This window comes from Culex pipiens, unplaced genomic scaffold (assembly GCF_016801865.2).
Source record: "Culex pipiens pallens isolate TS unplaced genomic scaffold, TS_CPP_V2 Cpp_Un0003, whole genome shotgun sequence".
NCBI classification, from domain to species: Eukaryota; Metazoa; Arthropoda; class Insecta; order Diptera; family Culicidae; genus Culex; species Culex pipiens.
In genome coordinates, this window is record NW_026292820.1 from 779,265 (window position 1) to 795,186 (window position 15,922).

The 15,922-nt window shown below is 38.5% G+C and overlaps 1 protein-coding gene and 1 long non-coding RNA gene across 6 annotated transcripts in view; one reads left to right on the forward strand and one right to left on the reverse strand.

The window, feature by feature from the left end:
- LOC120424220 (scavenger receptor class B member 1) overlaps window positions 1–5,730 on the forward strand; it is a 130,258-nt gene extending 124,528 nt beyond the window's left edge. For all 4 annotated transcript variants that reach the window (XM_039588277.2, XM_039588274.2, XM_039588275.2 and 1 more), the window contains one exon: window positions 5,280–5,730. In XM_039588277.2, the coding sequence (XP_039444211.1) occupies window positions 5,280–5,585 (306 nt within the window). In that variant the 3' untranslated portion in view covers window positions 5,586–5,730. The remainder of the gene's footprint in view (window positions 1–5,279) is intronic.
- A 3,355-nt stretch (window positions 5,731–9,085) lies between these two features.
- Window positions 9,086–15,458, reverse strand: LOC120424210 (uncharacterized). 2 transcript variants are annotated; one of them, XR_005606342.2, is made up of 3 exons: window positions 13,728–15,163; window positions 13,393–13,658; window positions 9,086–13,334 (listed from the first exon to the last, which is right to left on the reverse strand). It is a non-coding gene; the product is annotated as an uncharacterized LOC120424210 (long non-coding RNA). The 2 variants fall into 2 exon arrangements; XR_005606343.2 differs by having other exon boundaries at window positions 9,087–12,315; window positions 13,024–13,658; window positions 13,728–15,458.
- Window positions 15,459–15,922: the final 464 nt, after the last annotated feature.

The window sequence follows — 15,922 nt, forward strand, 5'->3', positions numbered from 1 at the left end:
TTAAATTCTTAAATTCTTAAATTCTTAAGTTCTTATGTTCTTAAATTCTTAAATTCTTAAATTCTTAAATTCTTAAATTCTTAAGTTCTTAATTTTTTTCAAATTTCTTAATTCTTAATTTTTTTTAATTTCTTTATTCTTAAATTTTCATTCTAGTTTTTTTTTAATTTTGGAAGAAATAGAGTTTTTGATTGTTATAATTTCGAGGTTTTCGTAAATTTGTATTTACGAATTTCTATATATATTTTTCTTGTACATACGTTTCGAATTTTAACATTTTTGATCTATTGAATTTATAAAAACTTTAATTTTAAAATTATTATTCAATTCTGCATATTTTTAATTCTGATTTTCCAAATTTCAGATTTTTGTTAAAATTTGCTTTATTATTTAAAAAAAAAGTTATTTGAAATTTCTGAAATGTTTGTTTTTTTCATATTTTTGAATTTGTTGTTTGGTTGGATTTAAAAATTTCAGATTATTATTATATTTTCAGAAAGAACATAGATATGATTATGATTTTTGTCAAGTTTAATTTCACTCTGATTTACTTCATTTTGGTCCCGCGAGTGTGGATAAATCGGACAATGCAGGGGACTCATAATCCAGAGGTACTAGCAATAAATAGTTGGTGACACGATGGCCGACACCTATAAAGACAACTTCTTTTTTTACTCCATTTCGACCAAAAAACTAAATCTGTCCTTTTAGTTTCAATATTCTGCTTTTTGAGATTCGGCGGGAATTTTAAATACCGCAATATTATATCCAATACAAAATTATTAAAACGTTTGTAATTATCAGTCGCATTCAAAAAGGAAAATTACAATTCTTTGATTTTTTCATCAAAACATATTACAAACAAGCACCGCGCGAAGAAACGTCAAACGCAATCTTTCCGTTTCTGTTACTTTTCAGCTGCGTACCGCTTAAGAAAAATCTTTTCGTGACCCTTTCCTTGACTGTTTCTTGGGCGTTTTTTTGTATGGAGTTTTGCGTTCCTTCCCATCTGCGTATCAGCCTTTAGACACCAGGTTGTATATCTCGAAATAAACGTCTATTACATTTTTTTCTTCAAACTTCAACATTCTTTTTTTTTAATATATCCTTATAGCGAATAAATCTTAAAACCAACGTTTATCAAATATTCTTTTTAACTTTTTTTCTCATTTCATCCTTAACAAACAGAAATTTTCAAAATAATTCCAAATTATGCTATCTCTCAGAATCATTCTAAATTATCTTTTTTCTCCTTTCATGATAAGAAAATAAATGTTATTTCATTTTCTAAGTCTAACACCCAGCCAACCTTCTGTGGCCGAATGGTTACGGGTTTCGCCTCATAAGCGGAAAGTCATGGGTTCTTCTCAGGGTGGCAGCCTTAGGTTTAAGTTCAGAGGTAGCAGCAACCGTATGAGTATAAAACGGTTGCTTCACGTGCTCTTCTAGCATGTGATCAATCTTGGGATATTCCCTTGCGCCTCTTCCCAAAATACTTTCCTCGTGTCTTCGCATGTAAATATTGCCCAGCCGATCGGTATTGCACTGCAGTCCAGTCGCATTGTCCAGATCAGAGCAAAAGGAACACCGCAAGAGTAGCGCCGCAAAAAGACAATTGTCTTTACAAGACCCCGCGCGGCTAATAATAGCTACTGGGAAGAGCTTGAAAAATGACACGAAAAAATTGTCACCGCGGTTCTAGCGATACATAGCGCACAAGGCACAAGGAATGGAGTTTACAGCAACTGGATGGAACAGCACTTTTCCTCTCAATAGGAATTGTGTTATAGATCTGGAAATGCTTAATAACAGTAAAAATGGGTAACACAATACAATAGTCCTTGTAATCAGGATTCCGTGTCTTAATACTCAAACAGAAAAAAAAACTTAAAATGAGAATGTCCATGACTTAAATTGAGAATATGACTTATATTAAGAATCTTTGGGATTTCATAATTTGTCGGAGAATTTTCATCATGTATCAATTGTATCAATTGTGGTTTAGTTATGTTATTAATACATTTTAGCATGGTTTTGGAACACCTGGGATGTTCTAGTCCATCCGAAACTTCCGGAAATTTTGTGCAGCAGGCTAACCGAAGAAACAAGTTGAAACTTCAAAATTATGACAACGGATCCTACCCAGACTGCTTCAGTGAGTGCGGTAGGCTGCAGTGCATTGTTTTAACAACTTATTGGGATGATCTGGGACATCCAAGTACTCCCTAGAGTTAAGATCTGTGGGTCTACCGCCGTAACAAGCAAGAGGTCGACGGATTTTGACCCCGGAACATATCCGCATAGATTCAGTGAGTATGGTAAACTACTTTGCCGGCGGTAGTCCCACAGATCTTAACTCCAGGGAGTCCTTGGATGACCCAGGACATCCCAACACATCAGCAAAGTAGTCTACCATACTCACTGAAGCTATGCGAGTATGTCCCGAGGTCAAAAACCATCGACCTCTTGCTTGTTACGGCGGTAGACCCTCAGATCTTAACATCAGGGAGTCCTTGGACGACCTAGAACATCTTAGAACATCAGCAAAGTAGTCTACCATACTCACTGAAGCTATGCGGGTATGTCCCGGAGTCAAAATAAGTCGATCTCTTGCTTGTTACGGTGGTAGACCCACAGATCTTAACTCCAGGGAGTCCTTGGATGACCCAAGACAGCCCAACAGATCAGCAAAGTAGTCTACCATACTCACTGAAGCTATGCGGGTATATTCCGGGGTCAAAATCCGTCGCCCTCTTGCTTGTTACGGTGGTAGACCCACAGATCTTACCTCCAGGGAGTCCTCGGATGACCCAGGACATCCCTACACATCAGCAAAGTAGTCTACCATACTCACTGAAGCTATGCGGATATGTTCCGGGGTCAAAATCCGTCGACCGCTTGCTTGATACGGTGGTAGACCCACAGATCTTAACTCCAGGGAGTCCTTGGATGTCCCAGATCATCCCAATAAGTTCAACTTAGTTGTTACAACAATGCACTGTAGCCTACCGTACTCACTGAAGCAGTCGGATCCTTGTCAACATTTTGATGCCATTATTTAATTATAATGACCAATCACCTCATGCACTCGAACAGCGACACAAAAGAGACGAAAAATATCACGAAAAAACAAAACTGCGCGTCCCCACAGGCACCACACTAATGAATCCTCTGAAGTTTTTTCATATTGGTAAAGCTACAGCTTGTCCAGATCAGCACAGCATAAAGCATGGCAGGTCTGAAAATTTGTTTATAAATTAACAGTTTATTCTTGAGACAATGTCTAGAATTCCTGTTTATAAGTGGATACAAACATTTAATATTTCTTTTTGAACAAAATACCTACTGAGTTTCAAGGCGATTTTATCTTCCGCAATCGTGTAACACCTGAATTTAACTGATAATTTCGCAACAACAAAAAAATCAAACAATTCATGAAAGCATTACAAAGCTTGAGTTTCAAGGCACCAGCGCTTAAAGTCATTATTTTATAAAAAAAAAATCTTCTCCTGGAAAGAACCAAAGTTTGTTTACAACTGTCATTTTTTGAAATTAAATATGTCTTTATTGAACATTCATATAATAATTACATTTCTTTTACATGTTAAGTGGTATGGCCTAATGCTCTTCATCTTTGTTGTATTTTTCGTTTTATTATTAACTGATCACATTTATTTATTTGCTTCAAATTGTTTTACATTATTGCATTGAATAGAATACATTTGGGAAAAAAATCACTTTAACAACTAATCCTAACTTAAAACTAAAAAAATAAATTCATTAAATTATTAAAAATCACTAGAACGAGTAAACTACGAACTGTATTTTAAGATGAATGCTCCAAGAGTTCTTACTTGTTCCTGGCGAGTTTTGCAACCACGCAGTGTTGTTGTCATCTCGATGAAAATGTTCAAAAGTTCTTGTGGTGAAAACAGGTCACTACTGCCTTCACCCGTTGATGTTGGTTGGTTTTCCCTCGGTTGCTGACTGAAGCCTGGAGGTGTTGTATGCTCTGCAACTCTTTGCCGCTGATTCAACGGCAATGGCTGCAGATTTGGAACCACTCGAACAGATCCTGCTCCTGGTGACGCCAAAGCAGGAAAATCCACGTCCGTGTATGCTGGTGGTGTTTTGCGACGATTTGGTTGGTACCTCGTTGTCGCTTGCTGCCGAATTTTTACAAACTCAGCACGTTTTGGGCAGCTTCGATTCTTGGTAGAATGGTCGCCGCCGCAATTGAAGCATTTCGCTTCGATGTTCTCGTTGATTGTTTCGCAAGCTTGTGTTTTGTGCTCACCTCCGCAGGTTGCACAACGACTCTTGATGAAACAGTTCCTTCCACCATGTCCAAACTGCAAGCAGTTCGAACATTGCGTCACGTCACGGTGCACTGGACGATAACGTTCCCAAGTCACGATCATGTTTAAAATTGTCCGAACTGCTTTCAGCTCAGACGGCGTTGTCGATCCTCTCTCGAGATGAACCAGGTACAGTTGATCACGATACTTGATGTCCTTGTTGTGTCTCGTCATCTTGAAGACTTCGATCACGTTCAACTCAAGAGTTTTGAGCTCTTCTTTCAGCACATTCACATCCATGTCGTACAGGCCACGGAGGACCTGTTTCATGGGGCGTTTACCTGGATCTTCATGGCTGTAGTATTCAATCTTTGTGTTGTTCAGGAAATTCCGAACGTAGTTGTAATCCTTTCTGGTAGATAGCAGAATTTTGAGTCCATCAGCACACAAGCGAATGGAAGCTCGTAAAGCACCAGATTTGATAAACCCGGTAAGCCACTTTCGCACCGAATCCGATGACGATGTTTTCACAAAAATGGGTGGCAACTTTTCCCGTCGTTCAAATTCTTCCTTCTCGCTCACGTCCACAGGGAGGGTAGCGAACTGGTTTCCAGACAATTTTTGAGCGTCCTTGCTCAAACTGCCTGGCTTTGCAGGTAGCGCTTCGGCATTCTTTAGCTTCTTCAAATCTGCCGATCCTGCTGGTGAGGACCGCCTCTTTTTCTTGCCCTGAGGCATTTTTGCACTTTTTAAGCACTTTTCAGGAGTTAAAATCCAGGAGTACCTCACTGAATGATGGTCCACAAAGGAATGATTTACAACTGTCAATTTACAATGTTCACACCAAAGAGTATTATTATTATTATTATTATTATTATTATTATTATTATTATTATTATTATTAGTATTAGTATTATTCCCTTCTCCCTGTTCACACCGTGTTTTGATTTATTAATAATAAACATGTATTATTACCAACAGGTCGCCAATTTTCCCGACATCGTGTTCCCAATCTTGTGGTTTGAAGAAGGCGTCGATTCTCTCCCTGACGAAATATTAGACCTGATGAAACTAGCCACTACTGTGCCACCAAAAGCAAAATACGTGCTCACAATTGCCTTGTTCTCACTCGGTGGATGCTTATTTTTGATAGCTGTTATCTGTTTAGTACGCAAATCACATCGACAAAGCACATTGCATTTGGAAGGATCAAACTATCTTGCATCCGCCGCAGTTGACCAAGCGAAGAAAAAAGCAAAAATGGAAAGCGGAAGCCATCAACATTAGTTTTTTTTATTATTTTTTTCTTGTGATTGGGGGCATAAGGGATAAGGGTTTTAGGTGTCCATCTCGAAGAAGTACGTAAATATGTTCATTTTTATAACATGGTCAACGGAAACATAAATAAAATTTGCTCAACAATTCTTTGTAATCCTTATTTTTATATTTATTTTTTATCACCTTCTCCAGATTTTAATCCTTTTTATCTATTCATTTTATTACCATTCCTTCATACCCCACCCGCAAGGGCTCCTTATAGCCGGATATAATCGTTTTGCCTTTCTTACTAAAGAAAGGTATAGGTGGAGTTACGTTGGAGAATTTGAACGGTGCGCGTCGCGGTCATCACGCAGGATTTTCGTTGCCGTTTACGTCTTTGTTGTCCCCCCGATTGTGTGTGTTTTTCGGTCCGGGCAGTTTCGCGTTGTTTGACAGTTGCGTTGGAGAATTTGAACGGTGCCACGGTGTATTTTTTCGTGACCTCAAAAATAAAAAATTCGGTATGTCTGATATTTGGCACCTTGAAAGAAGGGCTCTTTCCCGACATTTTGCGGGGTATACTGAAATATTTCGTCGGGGGGTCCAGAGGAACTTTTTTTTTTGAAGATAATTTTTCGATTTTATGGGATACAGTCATGCCCCGGTTTTGCACGCCTCGGTTTTGCACTGCCCCGGTTTTGATTCGTTCAGTTGCCTCGGTTAAGCACGGTCCAGTGCATAACTGAAGCACAGAGCTTATGGGATTTTGGCTATATGGGAGACATTGGCTATAATCGTATGAAAAATCATGCGAACATCGAAAAAATATAGTGTTTTGGAATCGGGATGATGTCAGCTATCCATTAGAATTATAATTTCATGAAAATTTTCACAAAAATACGTATTTTTCCTGTATTTTGAAAATGCAATGTTTCTCGAAAAAATACTCAAAATTATTGTTATTGCAATATGGGTATCAATTGCTTGGATTTTTTTCATACATTTCAAATGTAAAATTATTTTTTTGAAGCACTCAAAATTTTCTCAAAACTAGGGACCATCCATAAACCACGTGGACACTTGAGGGGGGGGGGGGGGTATGGCGATTGTCCACGCTCCATACAAAAAAGATTTTTTTTGTATGGACAATTGTCCACGAAGGGTTAGAGATTGCTAAAAAAGTGTCCACGTGGTTTATGGATGGTCCCCTACGTATTTTCGAAAAAAAAAATACTCAATATTTCAGTTTTTACAATATGGGTATCAAACGATCGGAATTTTTTCATACATTTCGAATGTAATAACAACATTTTTAGAAAATACTCAAAATTTTCACAAAACTACGTATTTTCGAAAAAAAAAACTACTCAAAATTTCCGTTTTGACAATATGGGTATCAAACGATCGGGATTTTTTCATACATTTCGAATGTAATAACAACATTTTTAGAAAATACTTAAAAAATTTCACAAAACTACGTATTTTCGTAGTTTTGTGAAAATTTTGAGTGTTTTCAAAATATGTTGTTATAACATTCCAAATGTATGAAAAAATCCTGATCGTTTGATACCCATATTGCAAAACTGAAATTTTTAGTATTTTTTTCAAAATACGATGATTTTTCATACGATTATAGCCAATGTCTCCCATATAGCCAAAATCCCATAAGCTCTGTGCTTCAGTTATGCACGCCTCGGTTTTGCATCCCCCATATGCGGTGCTAAACCGAGGCACGACTGTATTTGTTCAAAAAAGACACAGAAAATCGGTGCATTCATGTTGATATCACTCAAACTTCTTATGAATAAGCCTTGGAGACTCAAACCAACTATATTTGACCAATATTTGACCTCCAATAATAAAAAAATCGAACCAAATTTACCAGATTTCTAGCTTTCTTTGAAATTACCCCAAAGTCCTAGCTGGAAACCCCGATACTGAAAACGAAAAACGAAACTATTGGCACTACGCCCCCCGGGGCATGGCCTTCCTCTAACGTGGGATTTCTGCTCCAGCGCCTCTGACGAGACAGGAGAAACCGGGACTGACGTTTTACTTCACCATCCGATAGAAGCTCAGTGGATAAGGCGGGAATCGAACCCGCGTCTCATAGCATCATCGGGATCGGCAGCCGAAGCCGCTACCCCTGCGCCACGAGACCCACTACCGTAATTAAATTAAGAAAATTTTGGAGAAAGAATCTATTTATTTCAGGAAATTGGGCATATCTCTGTTTATATTGAGCCAATACTGATACTTTTTTATGGAACTTGTTCAGAAAACTGTTTTTTACAATATGATTGATTCTAAAATGTTTAAAAATGTAATGGTGTTATGTGGCAGAGGATTGAAAAAATAATTTTCGGATCCTATTGGATAATAAATAACTTAATAAATAAATAATCTATGTTTTGCATTGTTAAATGCTCAAATTTGTATCCGGGCAATATTTTGCTGTTATTTCATGACAAATTGTACAAAGGAAAGATTTACTTTCGGTAGTATCGGGGTTTCCAACTTGGATTTTGGGGTAATTTCAAAGAAAGCTGGAAATCTGGTAAATTTGGTTCGATTTTTTTTATTATTGGAAGTCAAATATTGGTCAAATACAGTTTTTTTTTCAATTCAATTGTGTTTTTATTAGAATTTAACAGTTCTGCTCCAGGATGTTACATTTGCAATTCAGAGATTTGGAGAACCTTTCAACTGAGATCAATTCATAAGCCTTTACAGGGAGGGTACATGTTTCTAAGTTTAGATTTTGCTAGCTGCTTGCTCTTTTAGGGAAAATAAATTTTGAGAAAAAAAACCCTAGATCTATGTGTCAAATATAGTTGGTTAGAGTCTTTAAGGCTTATTCATAAGAAGTTTGAGTGATATCAACATGAATGCACCGATTTTCTGTGTCTTTTTTGAACAAATATCCCATAAAATCGAAAAATTATCTTCAAAAAAAAAAGTTCCTCTGGACCCCCCGACGAAATATTTCAGTATACCCCGCAAAATGTCGGGAAAGAGCCCTTCTTTCACGGTGCCAAATATCAGACATACCGATTTTTTTATTTTTGAGGTCACGAAAAAATACACCGTATACGGGATTTGACAGCACGCATTTGCCGAAAGTGCGGCGCGTCGTTTCGAGGCTGGTATGCCGCGTGTCTTTTTCGGGAAAACGCGCAATATTGTTGAGGACTATTGGGGAGAAATAGGTACACGGAAAAAATGCATATTTTTTAATCAACTTTTTTTATACAAAAACTCAATTCACGTATTTTTTGATTTTCGAGATTTTTTTCAATATGTTTTAGGGGACAAAAACCCGCAACTTTTGAGCCATAGAGAAACATGGTCAAAAAATCTGCCGTCGAGCCATGAATTTTTGAAAAAATAGTGATTTTTGGAAAAAATCTAAATTTCATGCAAAAACAAATTTGACGTAATTTTTAAATATAAAATTTAATTTGCAATCGAAAAGTTTTCAAGATATAGCCACCAAAAGTTTAATTTTAGCGAAATATGTGCAGTTTTTCGATTTTTTAAAATAGTAACCATGAGTGACCATTTCTAACATTTTTTGTTTTCAAAAAGTTCAGAAAATTTGCTATAAAATTGTCTAAGAAACATTGAAGATTGGACCTCTGGTTGCTGAGATACAGCGGCTTAAAAAAAGGAAACAGGAAAAATGAAGTTTTCTTAGTCTCACCCAAACAACCCACCATTTTCTAATGTCGGTATCTCTTATTTTTTAAATCAAGACTATCATTTTGAAAGGGCTAAACATTGAATATTACGCCCATTTAAAATGCTAGTCTTGATTTAATTTTTTTTCAAAATATTTTTTTCGAAAAAAAATTTGTTTCATGTTTTAACATTGAAAATCGGACCACTAGTTGCGGAGATATCGACATTAGAAAATGGTGGGTTGTTTGGGTGAGACTTAGAAAACTTCATTTTTCCTGTTTCTTTTTCTTTAAGCCGCTGTATCTCAGCAATCAGAGGTCCAATCTTCAATGTCTCTTAGACAATTTTATAGCAAATTTTCTGAACTTTTTGAAAAAAAAAACATTTTCAGAAATGGTCACTTATGGTCACTGTTTCGTAAAATCGAAAAACTGCTAATATTTCGCTAAAATTAAACTTTCGGCGGCTACATCTTGAAAACACAGCCCTTTATCGAAAAATCTGTAAAGTAGGGGAACTATACCCTTTCTCAGCCTATTTCTATTATCAGCCTATCAGCACTTCGATCATGAATTACAGCTTTCATAAAGTGATTTTGGCTGTTCCAAAGTAATAAATGGCTCAAATAAAAGTGAGCAAGCAACTCTCCATTGTTGATACCTTTGAAAATGTTCATTAAAGGTGGAAAACGGCAAAAGTGATTAGAATTGGTAGAACGGCTTAGAGTGATTAAAATGGGTATATTTCCCCTACTTTTCGATTGCAAATTCAATTTTATATTAAAAAGATACGTCAAATTTGTTCTATTTCGATTTTTTCCATAAATCACTATTTTTTCAAAAAATCATAACTCGGCGGCAGATTTTTTGACCATGTTTCTCTATGGCTCAAAAGTTGCAGGTTTTTGTCCCCTAAATCTCGAAAATAAATAAATACGTATTTTGGGAAATTGAGTTTTTGTGAAAAAAAAGTTGATTAAAAAATCTGCAATTTTTTTCCGTGTACCTATTTTTTCCTCAACAATACCCAGACGGCCCAGACGGCAGAACATCTTGCGTCTTGCGCAACCCTTTGGCACTAGAGAGCTAGAAAGTTTGACAGTCACCAAAACCTCGAAGAGCCCACATAGTAGTATTAGTGAAGAGTCATTCATTCTTCGTGCTCGTCGCGTCGGCGTGGTCCGCGTGGAATTTTCGAGTCCGCAAAAGACGTTTTTTTTAGTTTTTCCGTACTTGTCGTGACCGCGTATTTGTAACCCGTGTGTGCCCGGTAGAACCGTACCCTGCTTAAGTGTGCCGTGTCCAGGGAGTGAACCGGGAGAATTCTACATCGTTGGTCTAGGAGGTGAAAGAGGGAAAAATCGTGCTCAAGGTGGACGCTGACGTCCCACGGAAGCTGGCCACTTCGAACGTGCTCCGGAATGCCGCTGTTGGATCGAGCTAGGTTCAAGGGGGGATTCGGAATATTATTTACCCTTGATGATGATTTTGCTGATCGCCCTGCTCTGACATCTCGTCCCCGCCTTGGGTGCCAAACTTTTGCGACTTGTTTTCTTTGTGCCGCTTTTCGTCCATCCGGCGATGGACATTTTTGGCTCTTTTGACTGCTCGAGTTTTTGTTCGTCATCGGCGGATGACAGTTCCCTTTTCGCAGATCCAGAATTCGATTTAAAGATCATCACTTTGGCCCCTCGAAAAGCTGAACCTGCCGGAAGAGGCGAGGAGGATTACGGTCCGCATATCCGGGACATTGGACGAGTTTTAAAAAATCTGGAAAGCCCACCGGCGACGGACGACTCCTCGGGCTGCTGCTGAACCTGCCGGAAGAGATGAGGTTGGAGATGGTCCGCAAAGCCGGGACCGTGGCCGATTTCAAAAACCTGTTTGTAGGTATAACATGTCATTCCAAACTCATCTAAATAGTTTTATTAAGGATTACGCACTGTTGGTCCAGGCCAGCTCAGTATGAGGTCATTGTTACGATCTATCCTTCAACACGGCAATAAATCGGTTGAACGCCCTTATACACATGTTGTAATAATTTATATAATTATCTGGTATTTATTTTACAACATGGTACTAGCGTACACAAACATTGGTTCGAAATTGTACTATTTCTGCTAGATTCGGATTTTTTGTTTTTTTTTAATATATTAAAGACCGAATTGCACACTTCTCAGCATTTTGCTGGAATATTCACCTACTCCAAGATTGACCTGGAGTTAGGCTCGGCTGTCTTTTTAAGTTTGGGGATGAGCTCCCTTCTTTTCAATTGATCTTTAATCTTCCACAATAATCTGTTGCACTAGCCAGTGAGCCTAAGCTCTTTTAAGGCAGTGCATTTCTTATATTCTGACTACATTCTATGATTTGGTATTGATGGCGAGCGGTGGTGGCAGTTGTTGACTAAGATGAGCGGCGTTTGGCGATGGGCGGTTGCTGGTGGGTGGTGGGCGTTGGGCGGTTGGCGGTGGGCGGTTGGCGGTGGGCGGTTGGCGGTGGGCGTTGGGCGTTGGGCGGTGGGCGGCGGGCGGTGGGCGTTGGGCGGTGGGTGGTGGGCGGTGGTCGGCGGGCGGTGGGCAGCGGGTTGTGGGCGGTGGTGGCATGAAACGATATGTAACAGAACATTAGTTTTGACTTCTACACAAAAAGGTGGATTCTCTGCTTCATGTTGATGGTGAGTAACCGTTTGAAGGCGGCGATGGTTGTCGTTTTTTTGCAGTCGGTTGTCAATGCATTGTACAACTTCCCCCCGAGGTAGGAGAGTTTTTTCCTTCCAAACTCCGTGTACGGCCGTGGTAAGATGAAATCTCCTAGTTGTCGGGATGCGCGAGATGACTCCCTTCTCCTCAGTGCAAAGTTGTGATGTTGCTTGGCGTCCGTTGAGATCTTGCGGTGCAGCATCATAGTTTGTAGTTCATACAATGCTTTCACCGGAAGGATCGAATCAGTACAATCCGAGTAAAGTTGGGTTGTAGGAAACAGCAATGGCTTGCGTGAAATAATTTTCAGGCAGCGATTTTGAAGCACTTGTAAGTCGTGTAGATCCGTTTTACAGGCTGCTCCTCAGTTTGCAACTACACAGAAAAAAAAATTTGGGTAAATTTACATCATTTATGATGTACCAAAAGTGCACGTCATTAATGATGCTAATTTACATCATCTTCAACTTAAATTTACATGCCTTCCGACGTAAACGTGCCGAACAATCAACGCTTCGAAAAGATGTAAATTTCCGATGAAAATGATGTAAATTTACCGAACCTAAAATTTTTTTTACTCCGTTGAATTTTGAATCCAACGTAAATTTCAACTGCTTTAATGGCCAAATGATGTTTGAAAACTTTTTTTCTGTCCTTCCTGATCAAATCAAACACTTGATTTCGTTCAAAAAGTACTTGTTTTTGATCATAAAAGACAAAAGTAAATGATTCCAAACTACATTGGGTTTAGCGCTTGAAAAGTAGTGTCAGATTTTAAATTCAACGGAGTTAAATAAAAGTAATCTGGGGCGAATCGGGACTACAGTCTGAATAGGGACAGCAGTTTTTAGAGCACTTAAAGCTTTTAAATTTGGAAATGGATGTACACATTTTGTTGGTCTGAGTCTGTTCTATCCGAAACCAACCAGAAAATCAAAATATTGTGCTCCAACATGGTTAAAACTGTTGTCCCAATTCGCCCCATGTGACGGTTAATATTAAGAAAAACAGCTCATTGAACATGCAAACTGTGAATTTACCTCTGCGGAATTGATAATGGTAATAAAAAACTGCAATACTTACAGTTTTACAAATATTGTTGTTGTCAAGATGATATAAACACAACAGTAATCGTCAGATCCAAATCTCGTTGATGTTGCGATCTTCTTCATTGTCTTGTGTCGGAAACCGTACAGCGACACGCTTCAGATGCACATGCCACAGGGCAAGATCGGGGAAGATGTCCATCATGATCGACTCGTGCCCCATCATTTCGATATGATCATCCATCTAAAAAGGCAAAACGGACAACAACTTGTCATCGGCATGAAGCACGACACTGCCGAAATCCGGTTCAGCACCCCGTTCAAGACGGAGGCAGCTGTCAACCGGAACTGCAACAAAACACAATATTAATCAGACGCTAATCAGACAGATACCGATTCATCTCACCTGAGGAAATGAGACCGACAGCGCCATGGAGGCAGCGTGACAGTTCCCTTGTCGCGATCCAGCGTCGCCACTGGCCGTTACGGAAGCTTGCGAAGGTTCCATCGCATTCTTCAGGACGAATTTGACGTCCCCGTTGGTATCCAGATTTCCATACTCGTTACATTTTTCAGTGGGTAGCCGCTTACCTAGTTTATCTCCTTGTGACGATGCCCTTCAGCTGATTGGCCACATTCTAGTTACCTTGAGCACTAACTCCTGCGCCGTCACTGCATGGAAGAAGACAGTTTTATCAAAATTTTCTTATAATGAAATATCAAATCTGAGAATAATTTTACCTTCATCAACAGCTTACGGTCTTTCTCAAATCGGCCACGATCAGGTTGACACAGAGAGGTCAAACCTTGGCGGACAGGTGTTGGGCAGCGGCAGTGTGCAACTTGGTGCCGTGCTCCAGCACGATCGCCGGAAAACGGTTGAACTTGCAACATTCAACGCAATCTACCGTTCAGGTCGCCACAGCTGACCGTCGTGGATGTTCCGGAGTGTACACATCACCTTCCCTGGCCGCATCCAGCTGTAGACACTTAATAATTATTGAGATCCACCGTCGATTCGCACATTTCGCACTTAATGTTATTTTTGTTTACTTTGTGGTGGTCATTGAATTGTCAAGTGGTAGACTGGCATCAATTTTAGTGGTGAATTTATCTAACGTTCAGCTGCGATAACACTATCGCTTCACATCTACCCACTGAGAAATGCAAAGCCCCGATCGGCATTCGTCAGCCGATTTTATTCTATCATCGGGTCGTTACATTTCTCAGTGGGTAGATGGCAAAGGGGTTGTTCAAACATCACGTCCTTCATTTTTTGGCATCTCAAAACAAAATAAAAAATAGTTAAAATAAGCTATAATTTGTCTGATTTATCAAACTATCCATTGTAATTGCCTTTACCGTTACTTCCTTGACCTTAAGCAAAGTGTATACACTAACAGGCTATCGTTACAAATAAACAAACAAATTACAAACAAATTACAATAAGGATTTTTTATTCTTTTAACAAATTTTGAATTTGAAACTGATAGAAAATTATTTTTTTTGAATTAAATTCAATGATTCTTTTTTTTAAGCAGAAAATTATTTGTTTAGGTAAATCAATGAAAAGAAAATAATTTGTTTAATTAAATCAATGCCTTGAATCATTTGGCCTACGGCCGAAATACGACTTGAGTAGATGAAATACTGCAAATTTATTTTTTTAATATAAATATTTTAAAATTCATTAAAAATAAAAGGCAATGCTCCTACAAAACATTGTTTCCATCTCCAGAGTTTAAAAATAAATATTATGGAATTTCCATCTTTTCAAATAAAACCTTAGATTTTTAATAAAAAGAATATAACAGATAATAGTATGTCAAATTACTAATGTGTTAACAATACATAATATTTGAATATTTAAATCTGGAAGTTTTATTTTTTAAAAAAAGGCCCATCAGGGGATACACTCAATATTTATATCTAGAGTTTTTTTTTATTAGGTCCTATAAACATATGAAAGACAATAGTTTATTGGTCCTTTTTTAAAAAAAACTCTGGATATATATGCATATTAGGGTGGGTACGGATTTTGAGAAAGTTCTCAGATCAAGTTCTGGTGTGGTTCCCCTTGTAGGGCATACCCATAGGGACTCTCAGGCCAAATTTCAGCTCATTTGGTTGAAAACTGGCTTGTCTCAAGCGAGTTCAAGTTTACATGGGATTTACTATGGGAAATTTTGAATTTTCGTTCATCCGCTCCTACAGGCCTGGGGAAAACATGTAGAAACTTCTAGGATGGCCAAAAATGAGCGGAATCGTCTGGAGAACAACTTTCCCTAAGAGACCAGGTCGATTCGTGCAACCCCCATCGAGCTCAACGACAATACATCCGGGGTTTTCGGAACCAACGGTTTTCCCCAGAAAAGCATCAAATTGTCCTTAGCATGCTATGAATGCTTGATGAACACCGCGACGCCACATGTCAAACAGCTACCACGTGATTGTAAAATTTGCACCATAACAGTTTTTTTTTATTTGGAGGTTTAGATTACAGCTAAAAAGTGTCAGGATCACCATAAATGATAATTCTATAGTTCAAAAAGTGATAAAAAGTAATTTTTTATAGGCGTTGCTAGTCCACGTGGTAGCTGTTTGACATGTGGCGTCGCGGTGTTCATCAAGCATTCATAGCATGCTAAGGAAAATTTGATGCTTTTCTGGGGAAAACCGTTGGTTCCGAAAACCCCGGATGTATTGTCGTTGAGCTCGATGGGGGTTGCACGAATCGACCTGGTCTCTTAGGGAAAGTTGTTCTCCAGACGATTCCGCTCATTTTTGGCCATCCTAGAAGTTTCTACATGTTTGCTCCAGGCCTGTAGGAGCGAATGAACGAAAATTCAAAATTTCCCATAGTAAATCCCATGTAAACTTAAACTCGTTTGAGACAAGCCAGTTTTCAACCAAATGAGCTGAAATTTGGCCTGAGA